The sequence below is a fragment of the Balaenoptera borealis genome, assembly GCF_965194805.1.
Source record: "Balaenoptera borealis genome assembly, chromosome: 8".
In the NCBI taxonomy this organism is placed as follows: Eukaryota; Metazoa; Chordata; class Mammalia; order Artiodactyla; family Balaenopteridae; genus Balaenoptera; species Balaenoptera borealis.
In genome coordinates this window covers 78,009,664-78,032,292 of record NC_138865.1, presented here as the reverse complement: position 1 = coordinate 78,032,292, position 22,629 = coordinate 78,009,664, and the positions used below count along the sequence as shown (strand labels likewise).

At 40.9% G+C, this 22,629-nt stretch overlaps 1 protein-coding gene across 4 annotated transcripts in view; it reads right to left on the bottom strand.

Annotated features, from left to right (window-relative positions):
- OSTF1 (osteoclast stimulating factor 1) overlaps positions 1-22,629 on the bottom strand; it is a 48,049-nt gene that overhangs the window by 22,423 nt on the left and 2,997 nt on the right. For 3 of the 4 annotated variants that reach the window (XM_082401522.1, XM_082401519.1, XM_082401520.1), the window contains exon 2: positions 3,889-3,935. In XM_082401522.1, the coding sequence (XP_082257648.1) occupies positions 3,889-3,935 (47 nt within the window). Of the gene's footprint in view, positions 1-1,125; positions 1,279-3,888; positions 3,936-22,629 lie in introns of those variants that run through there. The other variant, XM_082401521.1, reaches the window with a different exon arrangement.

Genomic DNA, 22,629 nt, shown 5'->3' with positions numbered 1-22,629 from the left:
GCCCATTTACGTCTAACAATGAATCCTCCTCAATCGGTGCTTACGTTGAAGTGAAGGAGTCATCTCTAAAATCACAAAAGTCAAGTTTGCCTGAATTTCCACACTTAATAAGATGATTCACCCTTGAAACAAAAGGCACATTTTGAGAAAGTACCAAACACATAACTTAAAAAACAAAGAACACACACAAGTCTCTGTAATTAGTCTTCCTCATAAAAAGGAATAAAGCCTGGAAGAATGGGAAGTCAGTGTTTAATGGGTACAGAGTTTTCTTTGGGGACAGTGAAAATATTTTGGAACTAGACAGAGGTAATAGCTGCACAACATTGTGATTGTACTAAATGCCGCTTCATTGTTCACTTTAAATACAAAAAATGGTTAATGCTGTGTTATGTGAATTTTACCTCAATTTGTAAAATCATATGGTATTTGTAAATAATTCTTTTCTTTTGTGGTTTGGTAAAATGCATGATTTGGAATATGTCACCAAGTACAGTCATTTCAAAACTTCTTGTGCTGTTTCGGATTTTAAATCAACGGCTGCTGTTCAATAGCGGTGCCTGCCTCAGCTACCTATTAGATCAGACTTGTTTTTCAACTAAGGCAGCAACAAGAGGCAGTCGATTTCAGTCAGGTAAAAAAAGGTCTCGCTAATTTTTCATCCTGAGAAAAGAGAGTGGGAGGTTTATTTTCTTTTTAATCAATAGCTCCCAGACACACAATGCTACCCCCGCTAAAATATCTTCTTCCAAAGAAGCTAGGGGTGGTTTTTCCTAAGTCCTTTACCAAATTCTTCACACTGCTGGTGGCAGTATAAACAACAAGGTAATTTCATGATTTTAAAACTTAGATAGATTTGTACCTCCAATATTCACACTTTCCATTAAGAAACCACTTGCAGGACACAATGTAAATGTTCAGTGAGGATCGACTTTTAAATTCCTGGCATCGTATTCATGGACTATGATGGGAAAAGAGTGACACAATCAAGTAAGCACTTGTCTATTTCTAGTCTGTTCTTTGGTTTTTAACCACATTCTTCTTCTCCTCTCTCCTTGAAGAACCACAAGGTATCAGAACAAGTAAATTGTTGGCCACTGGGATGTTATAGGGATGAGTACGCACTTGGTAATGTATATCCTGTTCCATATATTCTTGGTAACATATAATTCTCAAGGCATTAATTTTGGTTGGTTTATGCAAATATATATTTTATGAAAAATTTTGGAAAGACTGTGACGTCCTTTTGAAATTTTCCACATTTGTCAACCTGGAGCCCTGAGAATTAATAAAAAGAAAAAAAAAATCAAATTCTCCACAGATGTTTTCATTTAGCACTTTATAGTATTATCATGTGCCAGGCACTGGTCTGGACACTTACAATCTCACAGCAACACTGTGAGGTGGGTGCTATTCTTATCATCACATTATAGATGAGAAACTTGTCCAAGGCCATACAGCAGGTACATGGTAGACCCTAAACTTGAACCATGACATTCAGATTCTGGAGTCCCTGCCCTTCATCACCACCTCTGCTTTCTCTCATACAGAAGGGTCATGCATAGCCATTACTGGCTGCCATGGTGTCATGACCAGGATAAAAGGCAATGGCTGTGGAAAATATCTGTTGTTTCTCTCTTCCCCACCGAACATAATGCAATACAACAAAATCAACAGCAGTGCCTTATACTTGCAAAGCATACTTAACATCATTTGAGCCTTACAACAGCCCATTAAGGCAGGGCTGGGTCATGGGTATAATCTCCATCTCACAACCAGGCTCAGAGAGGTTGAAGAACTTGCCACAGATCACACAGTTAGTGAGTGGTAGGGCTGGGCTCCTACTTCAGCTTTTGGAATCCCATCCTAGGGCTCCTTCCCCTACATACAGTGCTATAAACCTAGAGGAGTCCAGCAAATGTTACATGATAGAGGAGGATCCTGCTGGTTTCCTTGCAGAAATCAATATACCTCCAGCACACAGGAAATGCTGTTCTCTCTCCATCAGTGCAACTTTACACTGGTCTATCCAGTCTTACCAGGCCTCTCTATGACACTTTATTGGATTGGGGGTTGGGTAAGAAATAAGAACCAAACAGGGCTGGGTGGTGTCAGGACTACCTTGCCTTCATGCACGACAGAGGACAGAAATGCACTGACAGGAAGAACCAGGAGTGACAAGCTTCCCAGTGGATCACCAAGACGAGTTGGGTATTGCTGTCCCTATCTCCTGAGAGTAGTATAGTAGCTAAAAACTGGACCCAGGTATTTCTGGGGTGCTGTACATGTCAGCGATGGTCTCACAGAGTCCAGCTCAGCCCTTCCAACTTCTTTGTCTCAATGACTTTTAGGTGAGTTTAGGATATACTGGGGTACACCCATCCCACTAGAGAAGATGGCCACTGGGCTCAGGGGAGAAAGACCAAACTGAGCTTGTCCAAAAGAAATTCTCATTCAGAAAAGAATGTTAAGATGAACCTAGTTCTAGGATGATATTCAAAATACTGAGCAACTGGTACAGCATGGGCACTTAAGCAGTCAGGAAGACGCCTGGGACCCGATCAGCCAGACACCTCCCCTTTAACACCTCTGGATTGAGGGGAGATGGAGAGGAGCAGAGTGTGGGAGCAGCAGGGCATGAGGTAGCCATTACTGACCATCCAGCACACACAGGATGAATTAGCGGCACTGCTCTACAGCCTAGGATCCTTGGGACCATGGATATTAAAAACAGCATTTTAAATGTGGAATATTCAAAAAACCTAATGAATTAAATGTCTATTTTCTCCTGTGCATTCAATAATAACCAAGACTTTTAAAAAGCAGTAGAGGGACCTCCCTGGTGGTGCAGTGGTTAAGAATCTGCCTGCCAATGCAGGGGACATGGGTTTGATCTCTGGTCCAGGAAGATTCCACATGCCACGGAGCAACTAAGCCCGTGTGCCACAACTACTGAGCCTGCGCTCTAGAGCCCATGAGCCACAACTACTGAGCCCATGTGCCACAACTACTGAAGCCCGCGCGCCTAGAGCCCGTGCTCCCCAACAAGAGAAGCCATCGTGATGAGAAGCCCGCGCACCGCAACGAAGGGTAGCCCCTGCTCGCCGCAACTAGAGAAAGCCCTCGCGCAGCAACGAAGACCCAATGCAGCCAAAAATAAATAAATAACAGTAGAGAGACTCCATCCTGGAATAGAACTGAAGGTGAATTAAAGTAATCAATACATCAACCAATCAAAAGTATGTGTTAAGAGTCTATGAATATAGCAACCACTACTCCTTCTAATAGTAACAATGACTCCTTAATAGTAACAGCAGCTTTACACAATCTCACTTAATTCTCACTAAAACCCTATGAGATTATTATTATTTTCACTTTACAGATGAGTACACTGAGGCACAGAGGTTAGGTAATTTCTGAATTTACCAGGTCACACAGCTGCTAAAAGAGGCAGAGCGGGTCCTAAAAGCTACTGTAAGCTCTAAAGCCCTGTGTTCTGCACCCTAGACACCGTGCTGGTGAGCAGGACTGCAATGCCAAGTGCAGAAGTTCAGAGGCGGGAGAGACATCCCACTCCTCCCTGAGGTGATCAGAAAGTCTTTATGGAAGAGGAAGTGTGTAATCAAAGCTTAGAGGGGTGCAGAGCCATGAGTCTAGAAAGAGTTCAGAGATGAGTTATACTGTGCACTGAATCCAGACTGGAATGGTCCACAAAAGGGAAGGAGCAGAAGATGGCAGGACTAGAAAGGGGGCTGGACCACAGAGGACTCTGTCCTTAGTCAAATGAAGGGTTGAAGCAGCTGATGACCATTTAGGACAGAGGAAGTATTTAAATGAAATCACGTTTGGTTTTTATGTCAATTTGAAAGTGAAAAACTGAATACTTACAGTTCTGGGTTCAAACGTATAAAGAGCTCTGAACACTTTAACTTGCCCTGAAAGAAAGGAAAGAATAAACACATGATCAATTCTTTCATTTCTAAATTTGCTGTAAACAGTATTTTCCTTTCTATTCTTCAGAATTCCTTAACTAAAAGCCCCTGTGAGAAATTTATTTTGGAATTAAGTGTTTTTTTCTGCATAGGTGGTATTTTTAAAATATTTGTTAAATGAACGTATGAATAAACACATACCTTCCCCCTCTCAAACAACAGGAGCTACCTAATTATTTGCACTTAGCTTCTGTCCTATGTAGAACCTCTCCAACCCTAAGATCTAAGTTTAAAAACAGAAAGGTGAGAGTTTAACATAAAGAGATATTTAATGGGACAATCAATTGATAAAATCAATTGATTCAATCAATATTGAATCAATATTCAATAGTTGAATATTCTTAAATTAATGGCTTAGGATTTTATATTTTCCAAGAGAAAAGAAAATATCAGGGAGAAAAATTGTACCTGTTGGAGAAATCTGTGATTCCATTAAGTCCCACAACAGAGTTCAATAACTATCCAAAAATGAGTCATGTTCATGAGAGCTATCCATTCTGCCAAACCACCTCTCTCTTTATATGTCCCTTTGCTGCATTTCCATAACACCTGGTATCAGAATAACTGATTTGCTGGCCTGTCTCATTTGAGGGCAGGAACCCTGACTGGTTCAATCTCCTGGCACCTACCTGACATATAGTACGAACTTAATAAATGCTTGCTAAATAAATATATGAGTATAAGAACAAATTCAAACAGTGTCGGAAAAAGCCTACACATATCAAAATAGAAGAACTACCTACTTAAGATGTGATAACAGTTCAGTTTCAGTACTGGAAGAACCTTTAGAGATGACCACTTAGTCCAAGGGCATTATTCAGAACAGTGGTCCCCAGGGTGGGACACAGGAAGACTACTTCAGAAATTATGTACATTTTTATCTTATTCATTTTCATTCCTATTTTAACATGTTTTAAAATATAACAGCATGATTGGGACTTCCCTGGTAGTCCAGTGGTTAAGAATCCACCTTCTAATGCAGGGGATGCAGGTTCTATCTCTGGTCGGGGAACTAAGATCCCACATGTCGCCGGGCAACTATGCCCGCATGCCACAACTACTGAGCCCACGAGCTCTGGGGCCCGTGTGCCACAACTAGAGAGAAGCCCACGCACCGCAACGAAGAGCCCAAGTGCCGCAATGAAAAAAATCTTAGTTGCGTGCCGCAACTAAGACCTGATGCAACCATAAATAAATAAATAAATATTTAATAAATAAGTAAATAAAATATAACAGCATGATAGAATACATATACCACTTATAAATACATTTACTGGGAGTAGTCAAAACCTTTTGCTGACAGAATGTTAAGCATTATGAGGGTAGGTGTTTTGTTTTATGAATGATATATCCAAGTACCTAGCACAGTGCCTGACACATAGGAAGCACTTAATAATTATTTATTGAATGAATGAAGAATGGATGAATAAAGGAATGGAAACATGTACTCAAAAAAAAGTCTGAAAACCAGTAGTTTAGAACAGCACTGTCCAATACAACTTTATGCAATGATGGAAAAGCTCTACATCTGTGCTACTCACATATAGCTACTGAGCACTTGAAATATGGCTACTGAGGAACTGATTTTTACACATTATTTAATTTGAATAAGGTTAAATTGCCACAAGTGGCTGGTGGCTAGCATACTGAATGACACAAATTTAGAACATCAGAAAATGAGAAATGACATGATGTCCATTAAGAGGGGACTATGTAAATCAACTCTGATTCAACCATATGATAAAGTCATTTAAAAAGAATGCTGCAGACAGACCCACAGGCACTGATGTAGCAAAAAGCCTGCAAAATATTCAGTGGAAAAAAAAAAAACACACATTATAGAACAGTATGCCAAGTACCATCTATTTATGTTGACAGCACACAAACATCTTGAGTGAAAACACCAATTATGGGAATCTTCACATTCTACTTTACACGCATTGTTTAAATTTATTACACTGAGCGTGTATTACTTTTATTATCAATGAAAACAATAAAGATACTTTCACTGGGGGTATGGAGGGGTGGGAATCATTCTTTCTTCTAAATGCCCTGATATAGAAGAGCCGCTCAAATCCCCTGTTACTTAGTGTGGCTGCAAGAAAACATTATTTTTGCGATCTGAATTCTAGTGCCATTTCTAAAAGCAAAAGTGAAAACTCTTTTTTGTTTGGAGTTTGTTTTTTACCCCACACCCTTAGGCCTAAGAAAGGAAACATTAAATGGAAGGAGGAGCTGCCAGGAGAAATATTTTCTGCTGACCTGTCTCTCTGAGAGGAGAGATTAACTATCTTGATTACTTCAAACTTTCCAAAGAGAAGTTACACAAGGAAGCATCCACTCATGACCAAACTCAATAATGACAGAATTTTCTTGCTCCTTTGAGGGAAGGGCAGGGATGAGACAGGCTATATATGATTTTGGAAACAAGATCCAATGTCAACTTAACGAGCTTAGATAAAATTCAGTATAAATTTTAAAACCTGGAAAAAGAAAACTTGGAGTGTGACTAAGCCGCTGATTTTTGTAACTGTATCTTTTGTGATTGTCTTACTTAAAATGTTCACAACTTAAGAGGAAGTTGGAGATTTATTTGCATCTTAATTTATACTAAACAGAGAACATCAGGCAACCCTCTAGGCCATTATACGAGGGAACATTCTCTCTATGTAATGCTGTAGAAAACACTTTCACATACACGATCCTTTTTATCAATTAATGTTGGGACATTAGCCCCTTGTGGGTCCCTTTTAACTCATATATTATAAAAGTTCTAGGCCTTAATTTATTCCATTCTCAAAGCTGAGTCAAGTAGAAATGAAAGAATACAAAGAAGCAGGCAGAGGTTATCAAAGAATAGCATAAAGAAGAAAAACAGATGACTTTCATGATTAGTTTGCCAACCCTGGATATAGCCTCTCAAGAGAATAGTAATTAATAATACTTAATACACTGATCATTTTTACAACATATTTAATTCAACTGTGTGCAATATTCTATAGCACAGGTTTACACAGAGTACTAAAGGGAAAAAAATCAGGGTACTCTGTGTTTCTATAGTATTGTCCTTGCAGACATCCAAAAAACAAACAAACAAAAAAACCATCCTAATAAATCACCAAGAGCAGGCGCTGATCAATTCCAAACATACTTAATGAAGGCAGATTCACAACGTAAAATAGTTGTGTTCTTGTATATGCAGAGAGGCTAAATTAGATGCCTTCTTCAGATACCCTCCCTCTTGATCATTTTCTCACAGAAGTCTGGTTAGTGGAACTGAGAAGATGGCATGAATTACCTGAAGTCACCCTGGAATTCACCCTGAATTAAGACTGGAAACAGGCCCAATCTTTTGCCTGATGCTTTATGCGACTCTCATAAACATGAACTAGCATGTGAATGGTGTTAAGGATTTCAGTAGGGCTGGCCTCCTAACATAAGCAAGATAAGCAAATTCCTACCACACCAACAGCAGCTGGCTCCTCTCCTTGCCAGGCACACCCTTCTCTTTTCTTTGCAACCCCACCTAGACCCTGTAGTGGAAGGCTGAGTCCACTAGTCATCAGCCAAACACTATCTTCCTCTGGAGTTAGGCTGACTGCTTCCCGTACTACCACCTCCCCACCTCCCCTCACCCCCGACTTCAATAAACTAATCCTTGTCCATAGCAGTTGAGGCTGATAGAGGGAAGGGGATCTGGGATGGGGTCTCGAACAGGCAACGAGTAAGAGAATTTGCTGTTTCTGAGGTCTGCAAAAAGAATATGTATTGTTGCACCACCAAGGCCCTGAAGTAGCACGTAGAAGGACTTGGGACTTACAAACTCAAACATGCAATTTCTAATCTACTTTATTCTCTGTTGGTGGAAGAGTGGAGGAAAAGCTTCTAGAGTGAGCCACTACGACAGCATTAAAAGCGGACTGCTCACCACAATGGATAGACATACCATAAATGGCAAGAAGAATGACTATTCAAAACATCAGAACTTAGTCATCTGTAACAGATGGACTATTTCATTTACATTCTGCTGAAAAATGCTGGGAGGCATGAGACATTTTAGATGGACTTCATTTAAAATGGCTATGATAACTACTACACACCCACTATGATAGTTAAACCTAAAAACACTGACAACACTAAGTGTTAAGAAGGATATGGAACACCTGGAATTCTCAGACATTACCAGTAGGTGTGTAAACTGGTACAACCACTACAGAAAATTACTTGGCAGTAGCATTAATTCATTTTTTATGTCTTAACATGTCTTTGAGATCTTAAATGCATTTCTGAGGAAGAAAACCATCCTTATATTGCACACAAAGATGACCCCTCCCAGACAATGCCACTATCCCCAGAGTACAGTGAGTCTCAACATTTTTAAACTGTAGATCATGACATATTAGTAGATGGTAAAACTAATTTAGTGGCTTTTAAAAATATTAAATAAAACAGAAAAGACCAGAGTACACTGTAAATAACAGAAATAATTATGGCTTTGTGAAATTTTTGTTTCACTAGGAGGACTGGACAGATGGATGCAGAAATGAATGTTTATTTTAGAAATTTACCAAATATACATTTCAGCATAATGCCAAATGGCCAAATATTAAAATCAACACTTGCCAAAGCTAAATGTTGCCTTTACAGAATGAACTACTGGGAAAGAAGAATAAATCTGAAATTTTATTCAAAAATTCATTATGATTACAATTTTATTATTAAAAATCCTGATAGACCCATATTTAAAGTTTGATATAAAAGGGCAGGAACCATAATTCCTCAGCACTGTCAACCGCAGCCTGATAAAACTTCTGCAAAACTAAATAAATGTTCTCTCTAAAATGAGGTCTGTGTAAAAGCAAGATATTATGGTGCTACTTCTGCCAGTATAGCTGTTTCTGATGAGGATTTTGCCACCAAGTTAGTAAGCTGTCCTTCCTCCCTAATAGAAACTGACAGAGGTCAAGACTTACCTCCTCTTCATCTCCTGGGCTTGAAGATTTGCTCAATGCTGGTGATGCAATTTCATTGAAAGCAATCCCACAAAGGAGACAATGGTTTCCCCCAAATTATTAGGGACTGTATTCTCTCAACATTGTCAATCCACACCTATGATTTTTACTATTTATATAATAATATTTGGACATATAAAATTCATAGCCTCACAATCATCATTAATTATCACAATATTTTATTCTCCAATAAAAAAATGTACATTTATACTTTCAGTTGACTGAGAGAATTTTCATATATAAAGTACAAAGAGGACATTTGAATTAAGTTACATTTAGAGTATGTACCTGTCTTTCAAAGTGAATATTAAGAGAACAGTAAATCCAAATGGCATGCCTTGTTTGCATCACAGGCATGGCATAAGGGATACCTATGCAATCTACAATCCTTGATCAAGCACAAGTCTTGGTGTGCCAAAAGTGACACTGAAGTAGGCATTCCATCATTTGGTCAGTCATCCAAAGCTGAATGGCAGACTTTGGAAGAAATATGAGGGGAAGGTAAACTTCTGTGTACCCTTATGCTCGTGTGTGTGTGTGTGTGTGTGTGTGTGTGTGTGTGTGTGTGTTTGAATGTACCAGGTCATTAAGTAAAACATATATATTTCTTATTGGAGGTCAAGGTCAAAGAAAGTTTGAAAGCCACTGCTCTAGACTATCTGATCAAGTTAGAAATTTGTTACAGGACTCTAAAGAATGGGTAATACTCTTCTACTTTATGAATCTCAAAATTCAGCTAGCATATAAAATATAATATTCTCCCATCACCCCCAAAAGCAGATATTATAACCAATTTTAGATAATTATAACCAATCAAAAAGAAAGATGAGGAAGAGAATTATTTGAACAAGGAAAAATTATAGAAAAATAAGAATTTACTATGTACATATATTTCTCACATTTATCTAAGCGAATGCAGGGAGTATTAATCTTAATTTATATCCTGTGGGTATGAAAAAAAATGTGTCTCAGGGTAAGTAAAAGTATTAACGTTATTTCTACGAGGCATATTTAAATTATTCCATTAAACAAGCACGATGAAACAGGATGTTTTCCGCTCAAAAACAAAACAGAAGGAGTCTATGTGGTAGTATCCAAGAGTCAAGGTCATCATTTCCATTGCTGGGGTGAAAGGAAACAGCTGGGCTCTGTTAGGCCAACACGGGGCTCCCCTGGGCTTTGTGGATTCCAACGCCCATAAATGAGGTGGTCAGCTCAGAACAGGCTTCAGGGTGACGATCTCTATTCATGTCAGTCCACAAAAGCCCAGTGCTCTTGAAAAATAAAATGTTTTTCTTGCAAAGAAAATCATCATGTGAGTAGAGCAATGTCCAAGAGTTTCCAATGTAAAGAATAAGTTTCTTCCCTCATACTTATATTCTTGGATGAATTAAATCAAATCCAAAGAACTCTATTTGCATATACCTTTAAAGGCTATAACTAACAAAAAAGACTATGAACGTAATGTTTTCATCTCTCCTTACTCCAGTACCACCTCTTCCCTGCTTCCACCCTATGCAATCCAAAGGGGAAAAAAAAAAAACACTAAAGAATTTGAAACGTGTCTTGATTGCAGCTGCAGGAATGGCAGACTCATTAAAAACAGTAGCCAGTGTGTTTTCTGACAAGAGGGTTCTGTTTATTAACAGTGTGCCTTTCTTATCCATTTTTTCCTTTGCTTATACTTTGCAGTGCCTTTCGGCAAACTTGGTTACTTTCACATCTTGAGGGGCCATATCTGCTGGTTATTTTTATTTCTTCTCTGCGGTATAACATAGAAGTCCCTAAGAGCAGGGTTCAAAATTTCAAAAGACAAGCTCACTGCCAACCATGTCTTGACTGGTTAAAAATTAGACAAAAGAGCAATGGCCCGTAAAACCCTTCACCTCAAGACACCCTGCTTGCAGAGTCAGTCTGACAAGGAGACCGGGGGGAAGAATGGAAGAAAACTCTTTATTTCAGTCCTTGGAATTTAAAGAAAAAAGGCCACAGCACCTTCTGCAAAAGGGCAAGATGAGTCTGAGGGCTGACTCATGACAGCAATGCCTGTTTCTGTACAACCTGTGAGCTAAGAATTAAGAATGGGGACATGTGTATGCATATGGCTGATTCACTTTGTTGTACAACAGAAACTAACATAGTATTTTGAAGCAATTATACTCCAATAAAGATTTAAAAAAAAAAAAGAATGGCTTTACATTTTTAAATGGTTGAGAGGGAGGGAGGGAGGGAGGATAGAAAAAATATTTCATGACATATGAAAATTATCTGAAATTCAAACTGCAGTGTCCATAAATAAAAGTTTTCTGGAACGGAGCCAATATTTGTGTATCCTCTACGGCTGCTTCCCCATTCCAATGGCAGGGTTGAGTGGTTGTAACAGAGACCATCTGTGGCCCACAAAGCCTAAAATATTTACTATCTGTACCTTTACAGAAAAAGTCTGCTGCCCTCTATCCCACGGTCCCCCTTTTCCTGTGAAGGACAAGTCAGACCAAAGAAGCATATGTCACAACCTGAGGAGCTGTGGGTCTGCCTCTCACTGGCCCCGCAAAGCAGTCTGGGGCTCGGCCTCGTCCTATGGGAAATGAGTCCATACATCCAAGATTGAAATAGAAAATTCCCTAACACTGGAACCTCTAATCTAAAAGTGAATGACCCATTTAAGCTCACATTTATGGGACACTTACCACGGACCAGACACCATGCAAAGTGCTGACTTGCAGCAACTCTTTTAATCCTCAAAACAATCCTGGGACATAAATACTTTATTAAGACTATTTTACAGCTGAGGAAACTGAGGTTAGAGGGGGTAACTAGTCCAGGTCTACACAGCTAGGAAGCGGGAGAGATGAGGTTTAAACCCATGCTGTCTGGCTCCAGGGCTCATGCTCTAAACACTCTGGATGTGGCTCCAAAAGATCTGAGCTTTTGGGGACTTCCCTGGTGGCACAGTGGTTAAGAATCCGCCTGCCAGTGCAGGCGACATGGGTTCAAGCCCTAGTCCTGGCAGATCCCACATGCCGAGGAGCAGCTAAGCCCGTGCACCACAGCTACTGAGCCTGCGCTCTAGAGCCCACGAGCCACACAACTACTGAGCCTGCGTGCCACAACTACTGAAGCCCGCGCGCCTAGAGCCCGTGCTCCACAACAAGAGAAGCCACCGCAATGAGAAACGCACACACCGCAATGAAGAGTAACCCCCGCTCACCACAACTAGAGAAAGCCTGGGTGCAACAGCGGAGACCCAAAGCAGCCAAAAATAAAAAAAAAAAGATCTGAGCTTTTAATGCTGGCACGCTGGGATTAAATGGGTTTAAACAAATTTATATATGTAAAGTACTGAGTGCAGTTGCTGAGGTGTTGTATGTGCCCATAAGTGTTAGCTTTTATTAATTACTATAAATTTTTACCTTATTCCTTATTCCTTGAGTTTTTATCTTCACTGGCTAGATGGCCTTATCAAAACCTTATATATTATATATATCCTGTATATTAGATATATATATCCTATATTATATATATACCCTATGTATCCTGTATATTAGATAATTTATCATTTACGAGGCCCCTGCAGAGAAACTGAAATGCTTTTGTTAAGCAAACAAGGCATAACATCTAATATTATATCCCTTAGTGGCTATTAAAAAATTCAATGAGAGTTTTAAGTTGTCATTTCTGAAACCTATAGTCATCGTCCTCAGTCAGCTCAGGCTTCCTCAACAAAATACTATAGACTGGGTGCTTAAGCAGCAAACATTCACTTCTCACGGTTCTAGAGGCCAGGAAGTCCAGAATCAAGGTGCTGGTCTGGGTACTGGTGAGAGCACTCTTCCCAGCTGGCAGATGGCTGCCTTCTCACTGTGTGCTCACATGGCCTTTCCTCTGTACAGGCACAGACAGAGAGATCTCTCTTCCTCATCTTACAAAAACACTAATCCCATCATGTGGGCCCCACCCTCATGACCCAATCTAACGTTAATTACTTCCCCAAGGCCCCATCCCCATCACATTGGGGGTTAGGACTTCAATACATGAATTTTGGGGGGACATAAACATTCAGTCCATAACAGCAATGAATATAGAATTACAGAAAAAAAAAAAGAAATGCATGAACATGTAAGTATATACATACGTTGTTATACAGGTTACCACAGCAATAATAAAAAAAAGGATTTATCATGACCTTTAAAAAAATTAGCTTTGGGGGGATATGCTTACGTTGTGTAAATATAATATCACTGGTGGTAATTTATACATACAATCAGCTATGTAAAATAAAGATATTCACAGAAGAAAAACTGGGAGGAAACAACATCACAATGTAATCTCTGGGTGGTAGAACTATGAGTCATGTTTATTTTCTTCTCTATTTTCTTAATTGTCTACAAAGAATACAAATCCCATACATAACCAGGAAAACACGGTCTCTTTTAATGCCCTATTGAAGGACAACCTAAAAATTATGTGTGCTTTATTTATCGGCAGAGTATTTATTCACATGAGTCCTTTTCTTTTTTTGGCCACACCGTGCACAGCTTGTGGGATTTTAGTTCCCCAACCAGGGATCGAACCTGGGCCCTCAGCAAGCAGAGCACAGAGTCCTAACCACTGGACCACCAGGGAATTCCCCTCCTTTGTCCTCTTTGACTCTCTGATCTCACTACCAAAAAAAAAAGAATTGGTGGAAAGACAAGCAACTGTAATGCCAAGTATGCTCACAAAAATGAGAATACAGGGATCATGTAAGCAACACAGACAGTGGGTAAACTCTTAGGTCAGTGCTGGCTGTATGGGAGAGGGCACACACTTTGTTTTTGGAAAAATGACAGGAGTGGCAAAGAGGGGCAGGCGACAGGGTAGGGCAGACCTGGGAAACAGAGCAGTATACAGACAGAGGGGCTGGAGGCCAGAAAGGGTGGCCTGGGAATGTCACGTAGATCAATGTGCCTTGAAGCCTGGCAGGAGAAATGGTGAGAGATTAGGCTGGGGACCTGAGCACAGATGGGCTAGAGATTTCTCAAATTTTTCTGATACCCACATTAAGAAATATTTTGCACATCAGGACCAAGGAAACACACACACACACACACTCAAAATATGAAAAATTTTTCACCAAAAATACTTATCCTTACATTTACCGTATGAATGTGTGTAACCAGTGTTTAGAGACCAAATGGAAATTTTTCAGATTTAGATATCTGGTACTCCTTGCAATAATAAAATATTCTCAGCATATATTTTAAAATGGCCTTGGAAATTATTTTATTTCAAGAGATTTTTTTTTAATTTGAGCAAATAATAAATGGACAAGCTTAAACTTCAGACTTCATGAATGACTAATTCCTTGGGAATTAGTACATGGGAAATAAAAATTTGCAAAAACAGCAACAAAAATGGTTTTAGCCCTCTATAAAGACACAGGCTAGCAAGATAACATGATGATAAAAATGTTTCCTTGATTTAAAGCAGAACCCCTTTAAAACCTGATATAGGGACAAAGATATACACTGTATCTAAAAAGAGAATAAGAGAATCTCTAGAGATATAGAACAGAGCTTAAGTAAAGTACTCACTTCATGCTTACCGGATGGACACACAGGGGTCAAATCTGTAGCAAGAGCATTTTACTATTTCTAGTTAATCCTAGAACTCTTGTATAATAATACAAACTCTGGATGTGTGAAAAATATTATCAAACACAACAGGAAGAAGTAATTAGATGGCAAAGAATAAGCAATAACCTTGAAACTGAGCCCCTCTCAGTTCAGAAAAAGAATTAAAATTTTCTTCTGCAGCACATATGAGAGACTCTGAAAAAGTCCCTATCCACCACAAACCAAACCATCCAAAAATCTACAAACAATAAATGCTGGAGAGGGTGTGGAGAGAAGGGAACCGTCTTGCACTGTTGGTGGGAATGTAAATTGATACAGCCACTATGGAGAACAGTATGGAGGTTCCTTAGAAAACTAAAAATAGATCTACCATATGACCCAGCAATCCCACTATTGGGCATATACCCTGAGAAAACCATAATTCAAAAAGAGTCATGTACCACAATGTTCACTGCAGCACTATTTACAATAGCCAGGACACGGAAGCAACCTAAGTGTCCACTGACAGATGAATGGATAAAGAAGATGTGACACATATATACAATGGAATATTACTCAGCCATAAAAAGAAACTAAATTGAGTTATTTGCAGTGAGGTGGATGGTTACCTAGAGTCTGTCAGACAGAGTGAAGTAAGTCATAAAGAGAAAAACAAATACCGTATGCTAACACGTATATATGGAATCTTAAAAAAAAAAAAAAAGGTTCTTAAGAACCTAGGGGCAGGACAGGAATAAAGACAGATGCAGATGTAGAGAATGGACTTGAGGACACAGGGAGGGGGAAGGGGAAGCTGGGATGAAGTGAGAGAGTGGCATGGACATATATACACTACCAAATGTAAAATAGATAGCTAGTGGGAAGCAGCTGCATAGCACAGGGAGATCAGCTTGGTGCTCTGTGACCACCTAGAGGGGTGGGATAGGAAGATGGGAAGGAGACCCAAGAAGGAGGAGATATGAGGATATATGTATATGTATAGCTGATTCACTTTGTTTTAAAGCAGAAACTAACACACCATTGTAAAGCAATTATACTCCAATAAAGATGTTAAAAAAAAAAAAAAAGTCCCTATCCAAAATTATAACAGAACCAAAACAAGGAAATTGAGTTCAGAGAGGCCATCTATAGGAAACCAACAAGATGTCTAAGACATTCATTCCTTCCAAGATCATCTACTCACTAAGACAACAGCTTTTAAACTGGAAATTGTTTCCCTAATTGCATCCTTTCTCAAGTCACACAACAGTGCTCCTTCAAAAGGTTTATGAAGTATTCCGAAGGGTCACGTTCCTGGCATGAAAGTGGTGAGCCTTGATCGGTGGCCCCAGAAATGTTGGACATGACACCTCTAGTGGAAGCTACGCCCATCGGCCATTCCAGGGCCAGACCTGGCATTGTTGAAGACTCAGCCCTGGCAAGGGGATGCCCTAGGTGATGAGTTCCTCTGCCCAACTCACCTGGTCCTGAAAGTCAACACTGTCTATGGAAAGGAGGGGCTACAACTGGAAGGTCTGGGAAGACCCAAAGAGACCAAGTGACTCCTGGAAAAGGTCAGGGGAGAATCTTAACCCCAAGAAATGTTCAGGTATTTTCCCAAACCAGATCAGCTGTTGGGAGGAGGAAGAGAGGAAGAGAGAATGGAGTCCTTAGGACTTCCCCTAGAGAAGGACAAGGCTAGAGAGAGACAAACAAAAAGCTCTAGTTTTCTGGGGTTATAATTAACATAGGGTAATTACAGGACCATTCTTATGAAAATCTCCCTTCTTCTCAAGGCCTTGGGCGGGAGCTGTGATAACATTCCTGAGGGTTCTACACTTACTTTCAGTGACTAACCTCAGCCACTAGAAGGCCCAAGGTACCTTTCACACCTACTCCTGGGATTGCAAATTGCTCTGGACTTTTTCTTAACTCTTTTTCATTAATGGATGCCCAGAAGATCATTTCTCTTTTTTATCAACACAGGGTCATGGGGGAAGGCAAAGTATTGAGACACTGGAATTTGTTCTTAAACTTCTAGGAATACCGCTCGTCCCCTCCCTTGAGCTTGCAGAACTATTTGTTGTTTACAATGTGGATGGGTAGACAGTGAAAATAACCTCTCTGCCCACAGGGACAGAAGAGGGAAAACTCCATGCTCTCTAGGGCAGTGGCTTTCCACCAATATGCAACGGTCATCCAAATTGCAGGCTTTCATAATAATTACTAGGAATTTGCCCTCCTTCAGTACCCACCGTCCAGATGCAGAAGTACCCCGCCTTCTCTTGTCATCTGTCCTAACAAATTGAAGTTCTTTACCTATAGTCTTAAAGATATTTAGTGGAAAATTAACACTCAAGAGCACAATAATAATTTTTAACTTTGAACCAAATTTTTTGTGTGTGAGTTCTAAAGTTATAGCAATAAAACTTATTCCCATCAGTACAATTCTATGTTCTTAACACTGTCATTATATCAGAAGCCCTGTAAGCATGTAAATGTTATTTTCTTTAAAAAGTTGGTTTCTTGTGTGAGATCTACATAACTGACAGAGCGATGGGTGGGCTGAGAACCACTCTCTTAGAGGAAGACTATCAATCCTCTTTTAGAGAGAAGCATTGAAAACCCTCCTTCCTGGAATGAAATGTGAGAATTTCTATACGGCGAGGTCTGAACTTGAATTCATGGCTTAAAACTATCACCTCCAATAAAGACAGGAAAAAAAAAACAAGGAGAAAAGGGGATTCTGAACAGTATTTTACACAGAGAATTAATTTCTAAAAACTAGCCAAAGGGCTTCCCTGGTGGCGCAGTGGCTAAGAATCCGCCTGCCAATGCAGGGGACATGGGTTCAAGCCCTGGTTCAGGAATATCCCACATGCCGCAGAGCAACTAAGCCCATGAGCCACAACTACTGAGTCCGCATGCCACAACTACTGAAGCCTGCGCACCTAGAGCCTGTGCTCCGCAACAAGAGAAGCCACCACAACAAGAAGCCCACGCACCACAATGAAGAGTAGGCCCCCCTCACCACAACTAGACAAAGCCTGTGTGCAGCAACGAAGACCCAACGCAGCCCAAAAAAACAAAAAACAAAACTAGCCAAAGATATATTCTTAGATCTCAAATCTATGGAGCTGATATTATTGAGTTATAATTAATGTTATACATTTTCCAAACATAAACGTCCACATGATGGCTACATTTTGTGAGGGTCTTACTGGAATCCGTGCATGCAGACCCCAGACACATTTCTGCAGAGCCATCCAATGTTGCCTTCTAGGCGGCTGCAAAAAAAAAAAACCCAAAACTCCACTGCCCTGTGTAGCCAGAGACCTAACTGAAATCAGATCAGACCTAATTAAGAATACATTATGTCCCCACCCTAACCCACTTCCCATCCTTCTCTCTCTTTCTCTCTCCCTCTCATAGAAATCTGGATTTATGAACTGCCTTTAAAAAGTATTTAATTCCTCCATGTTTGCATTCACGTGGCACTGAACACTGGCAGGAAGGTGGGTAGGGCTTATCGAAAATGTCCTGGGGCTCTATAAAAAGCACAGGATGAAATCATGTAGAAGTTTGGGGAATTATCTGAAAAGTCAGTCTAAGGCAATAAAGATTCAGAATCAGATTTAGAATCAAACGAAAAACTGAGGCCCAGAGTAGTCTAGGGACTGCTTATCAAAGTGACCTAGCAAGTTAATAAAAAAAAAAAAAAAACTGGGACCAGAACTTCACCCCAAAACTAATGTCCATTTCCCATTACTATATTCTGCATCCCTCTCCTCCAGGTCACAGCTTGGTCCTAGAATATCTGCCCTAATTAGCCCATCTTTATGCCTAAATTCCTATTACTAAAGACTAGTTCATTTGAAAAGCAAATTTCTCTCTCAGGAATCTTACTTTTAGCTTATTTAGCACATTGGGGAAGGGGATTTTGATAAATCAATGATTGGTTTAATACTGCAGGTGAATTTGCTCATCAGATGTGAAGCAGAGAGTTTATTCTCAGAGGCCCGTGGAACTAAGAGAAGAGGAAACCAAGTTCCAGGTGATGTCAGCAACGAAAACCAGGATGGTCCTGAGCGGGATATTATAAGGCTCTCTGGGCATGTGGCCCTGGTCCCAGAGGTACCAAAATCAGAGCTCCAACAACAACTGGCTATGGCACTCAGGTCTGCCAAAGGTTAGGTCTGAAGGATGGGCACCCCAGGGGAAATCCATCTAAGAGCAGACACAGACCGACGCCAATCTTAAGGTCACAGCATGTTGGAAAGGCACGGGTGTGTTAGCCAAAGGGCCGTACAACATGGAGCACATGTCCAAGCAAGCGAATGACAAGGGTTCAGGGCAGCAGATATCCCAGTGCCAGTTAACAAGAGAGTGCCTGGTTAGATGTCAAAACATCAGAGAGACCCAGTACCAACCAAGAATCAGGAAATGGGCAGGAACCCATTATGGAGAACAGAGCTCCTACTAAACCAGTGTCAAGTCCTAGGGACCATTTAGAGACCCAATATTTAGGTATAGAGCTGGCCCTCAAGAGTGGCAAGGTGTTAGGCAAGAACTAGAAGCAGCCCTATGGATGGGACAGACTCCCTGAAAGAGGAAGTGGGCAGTCACCAGAAGCGGTTGACTCCCACTTCATGGCTCTGCTTAACGTAGGCCCAGGTTGTGGTTAGCAGCTGCTTGGGCGTCTTAGAGTTAGAACCTGAGTACAGACGAATAACAGAGAATGATTTACTCCTCAACCGAAAAACAACGTTGAAAACTATCTCGGGTTTGCTATACCGTTCAGAAACGAACTTTGGAGGGAATGGTGTCTGTTGCTATGTTTCCCAGCCAGTTTCTTTGCCTGAAAAACCAGTTTAGGTCCTCCCAGGGCTACTGTCAACAAACTTGCACTGACTCATCAAAACAATGGGCCCAGAAAGCAGCCCCCAAACCCTGTAAACATGGATAAGCAACATCTTAGAGATAGTCCTAAGAGTCTGGTTTCCAAGAAAGGAAATATGAGACTCTGTGGAATCTTCCAAATCTGGAGTCTTGAGATACCTGCCAACTGTGCCAAAAGCCTGGAGGAGCTTCTCTCCGCCTCTAGCTGCCCTCATCTATGCTCAGAGAGCTGGAATTTGGAGGGGTCCTCCCCCTAAGCATGGATTGGGTCAAGAAATTCCAAGAAGGTACAGCCACTCCAGAACACTCTCCAAGTGGAAGTAATTTCCTTGTCTCATACAAGTGAGTTGAATCAAGTCTTTCCTCCTAGATGAGAGAATCCTGAAATAGAACCCATGAGTTTCTCAGAACCTACCAAAATCCCTGGAGTGTAGGGATGCCAGAAAGACTCTCTGGGGCTGCTTTCAGATCATTGTAAGAGGCTGGAGGCAGACCCTCCAGCAAGAGAATCAACTTGGTCTAGAGACCCTAGATGGGTCTCTAGGGTCTTCCTGAATTTGAATTTAAATTGCTTTTAGGTTCCCTGGGAAACAGGAGCACCAGACTAGGAAGGAACCCTCAGATCCCTCCCCCCAAGCCCGGGACCCCCAGCCTCTCGCCACCCCACTGTCCCCTCTGTGGCTTGCCCTCTTGCTGCGCTGAAGACCCCTGGGGTGGGGGGCTTCCTCACTGTCCTGCCCACCTAGCCGCAACTGGAGCCAAGCACCTACATCCTCCACGCCCTCTCGAAGCTGCTGCTCTGCCCTCGGCCCTGACACTTGGAGGGTGAAGAACAGCCTGTCTGCTCGCCTGCTGACTCAGTGCTCTACTGGCTGAGCCCCCTCCGGCCTCCTGTCTTCTTGGCTTCAGGCTGGCAGGGCTGCCCATGCCCCCTGCCCCTTCCTCTCAACCTGCAACTTGTACCCACTCTGACCTGGCTCCTCGAATAAATTCATGTCCACAGGGGGGTAAAAAAAAAAAAAAAAGAAAAGAAAAGAATGAGTACATTCTTTCATTGCAAGAATATAAAACCAAGGTAATTTATCAAATTCTAAGGAATGCTAACAAGTTGAACATGCTAATCAAAATGCACAAATACAAAACTCTCCCCTAACTCTTACCCTGAGAGTAAGTTGAGGGATTTGCCTTGTAACTTTCTAAAAATTCTACAGATACTCAAACAGTGAGTGGGAAACAACTGGCAAGAACTAATAAAAAGGAGGTGACCTCAGCTGTCCCACCGGTGACTTGTGTAAGTGAGTTGAAGCTGTGGCCCTCTTTAACTCATTTCTGCAAACTACCACCCACAGCTCTTGTTAACACTCTAACAAACAGATAAGCACATGAGTAGATGGCTCACATGTGGACGTTCAAATACTTGCTTTCTGCGTGGAGCAATACTGTTTTCTACAACCTGCTACACTAGGCAAACAGCTTTCTCTTTAATTCAGAACAAATTTCTCTGGTTCACAGTTCCACACCAAATCCCCCTGGCTTCTGTGAGAGAAGCTCAGCTCCTATGCAGTCAATCAAACGTGGGCAGGACATCATGTCAAGTTATTTCATTTCTGTCCACGTCAAACGACTTTTCCCTCTTCTCTGCCTACCAAATTCTTACTCAGCATTCAAGACCCTGCTTAAATTTCCCCTCTTCTGTGACACCTTTTCAGCTTCCTCAAGCTCCTTGCCTTGTACTTCCTAGACCTCTGACCACACTTTGATAATATCTCCTATCACATGCATTGTAATTTTTCTGTGTTAAGGCGTGCTCACACATTTTTGGTAGGAAAGTATATTAGTACAACCTCTTTGGAGAGCATTTTGGAAATGTCTGTGAATATGGCAATGCACATACCCTCTGACACAACAATCCCACTGCCAGGACTTTGTCCTGTGGATATACTAACACAGGTACGCAACAAGGTTGTTGTAACACTATTTGTTATAACAAAAGAGTGGAAACAATAGAAGCACATTTTAATACGGGTCTGGTTAAATAAATACAATAGAGTAGCATGCAGTAAGAATCAGAAATCTCTCTCCATACTGGTGTCTGAAACTCTTTTCCCAAAGTCCTTTAATTTATCTGATAGAGAAGCTTTTTTCCCCAGCTTTACTGAAGTATGGATGACAAGTCAATGGAGAATTTTGACTTAATAGCTCACACCAGCCCACTAAAAGGGTGTGTCTGCCCCCCTCTCTCTCTCTCCCTCTCCTCACCCCCATGTATTTTGCTTCCCTGGCCATTAAGCAAGTGAGGACAAATTTGGCGATGGTCTTCATTGGACGTGAAGTATGAGGTGAAGGGGATCAGAAAATGTCAACCCAAAATATGCTACTTTGGCATAAGGATTATTTTGAATTGAAGGCAATTGAGAAAAAGCAGACACAGGAAGAACTCTGAGCCCTCCCCCATCTGCCTGAAAGCAAGGCATAAATTCCCCATGAAGGTATCCTCCTCCTGTAGGTCCCCCATTAAAGATAGAGGAGAAGAACCCTTATCACCAGGGATAGAGATGGCACAGAGATGAGTCTGCATAAGTAAACCTTACTAAAATAACTCTTATTTTCCATTAGTTTCCCCATATCTCTACCTTCCCACAATTTACTCCCCCAGAAGTTCAACGCCTCTTTCCTTTTAGTCACTTCTCTACAGTGTGTTGCCCTTTGTTAAAGTGGTATATAAACGTCCAAGTCTAACCACTTCTTCGGATTTTCACTTCTTTTCTGTATAGCCCTTATACACATAGAATTAAAAACATCAATTAAATTTGAATGCCTTTTCCTCCTGTTAATCTGGTTTTTTGTTAGTTTAATTCAGTTAATTCACAGTAACTAGATATCAAACCTAAGAGGGTAGAGGAAAAGTTTTTTTCTCCCTTACAGAGGCATGTCAGAAAAGCTCATCACTTAGTCCCATTGAAGTCAAACCATGGGAATGCTGAAAACACAAGAGGAAGGGGACCCCACTACTTCCAGAAGTCCTGCTGATGGACACTGCCTCCAGCCTTTGCTATTTAATGTGAAGCTACAAGATATGCCCAATCACAGTCTCCCCTGCTTTCTTCTGGACAAAGACTTTATTATGTA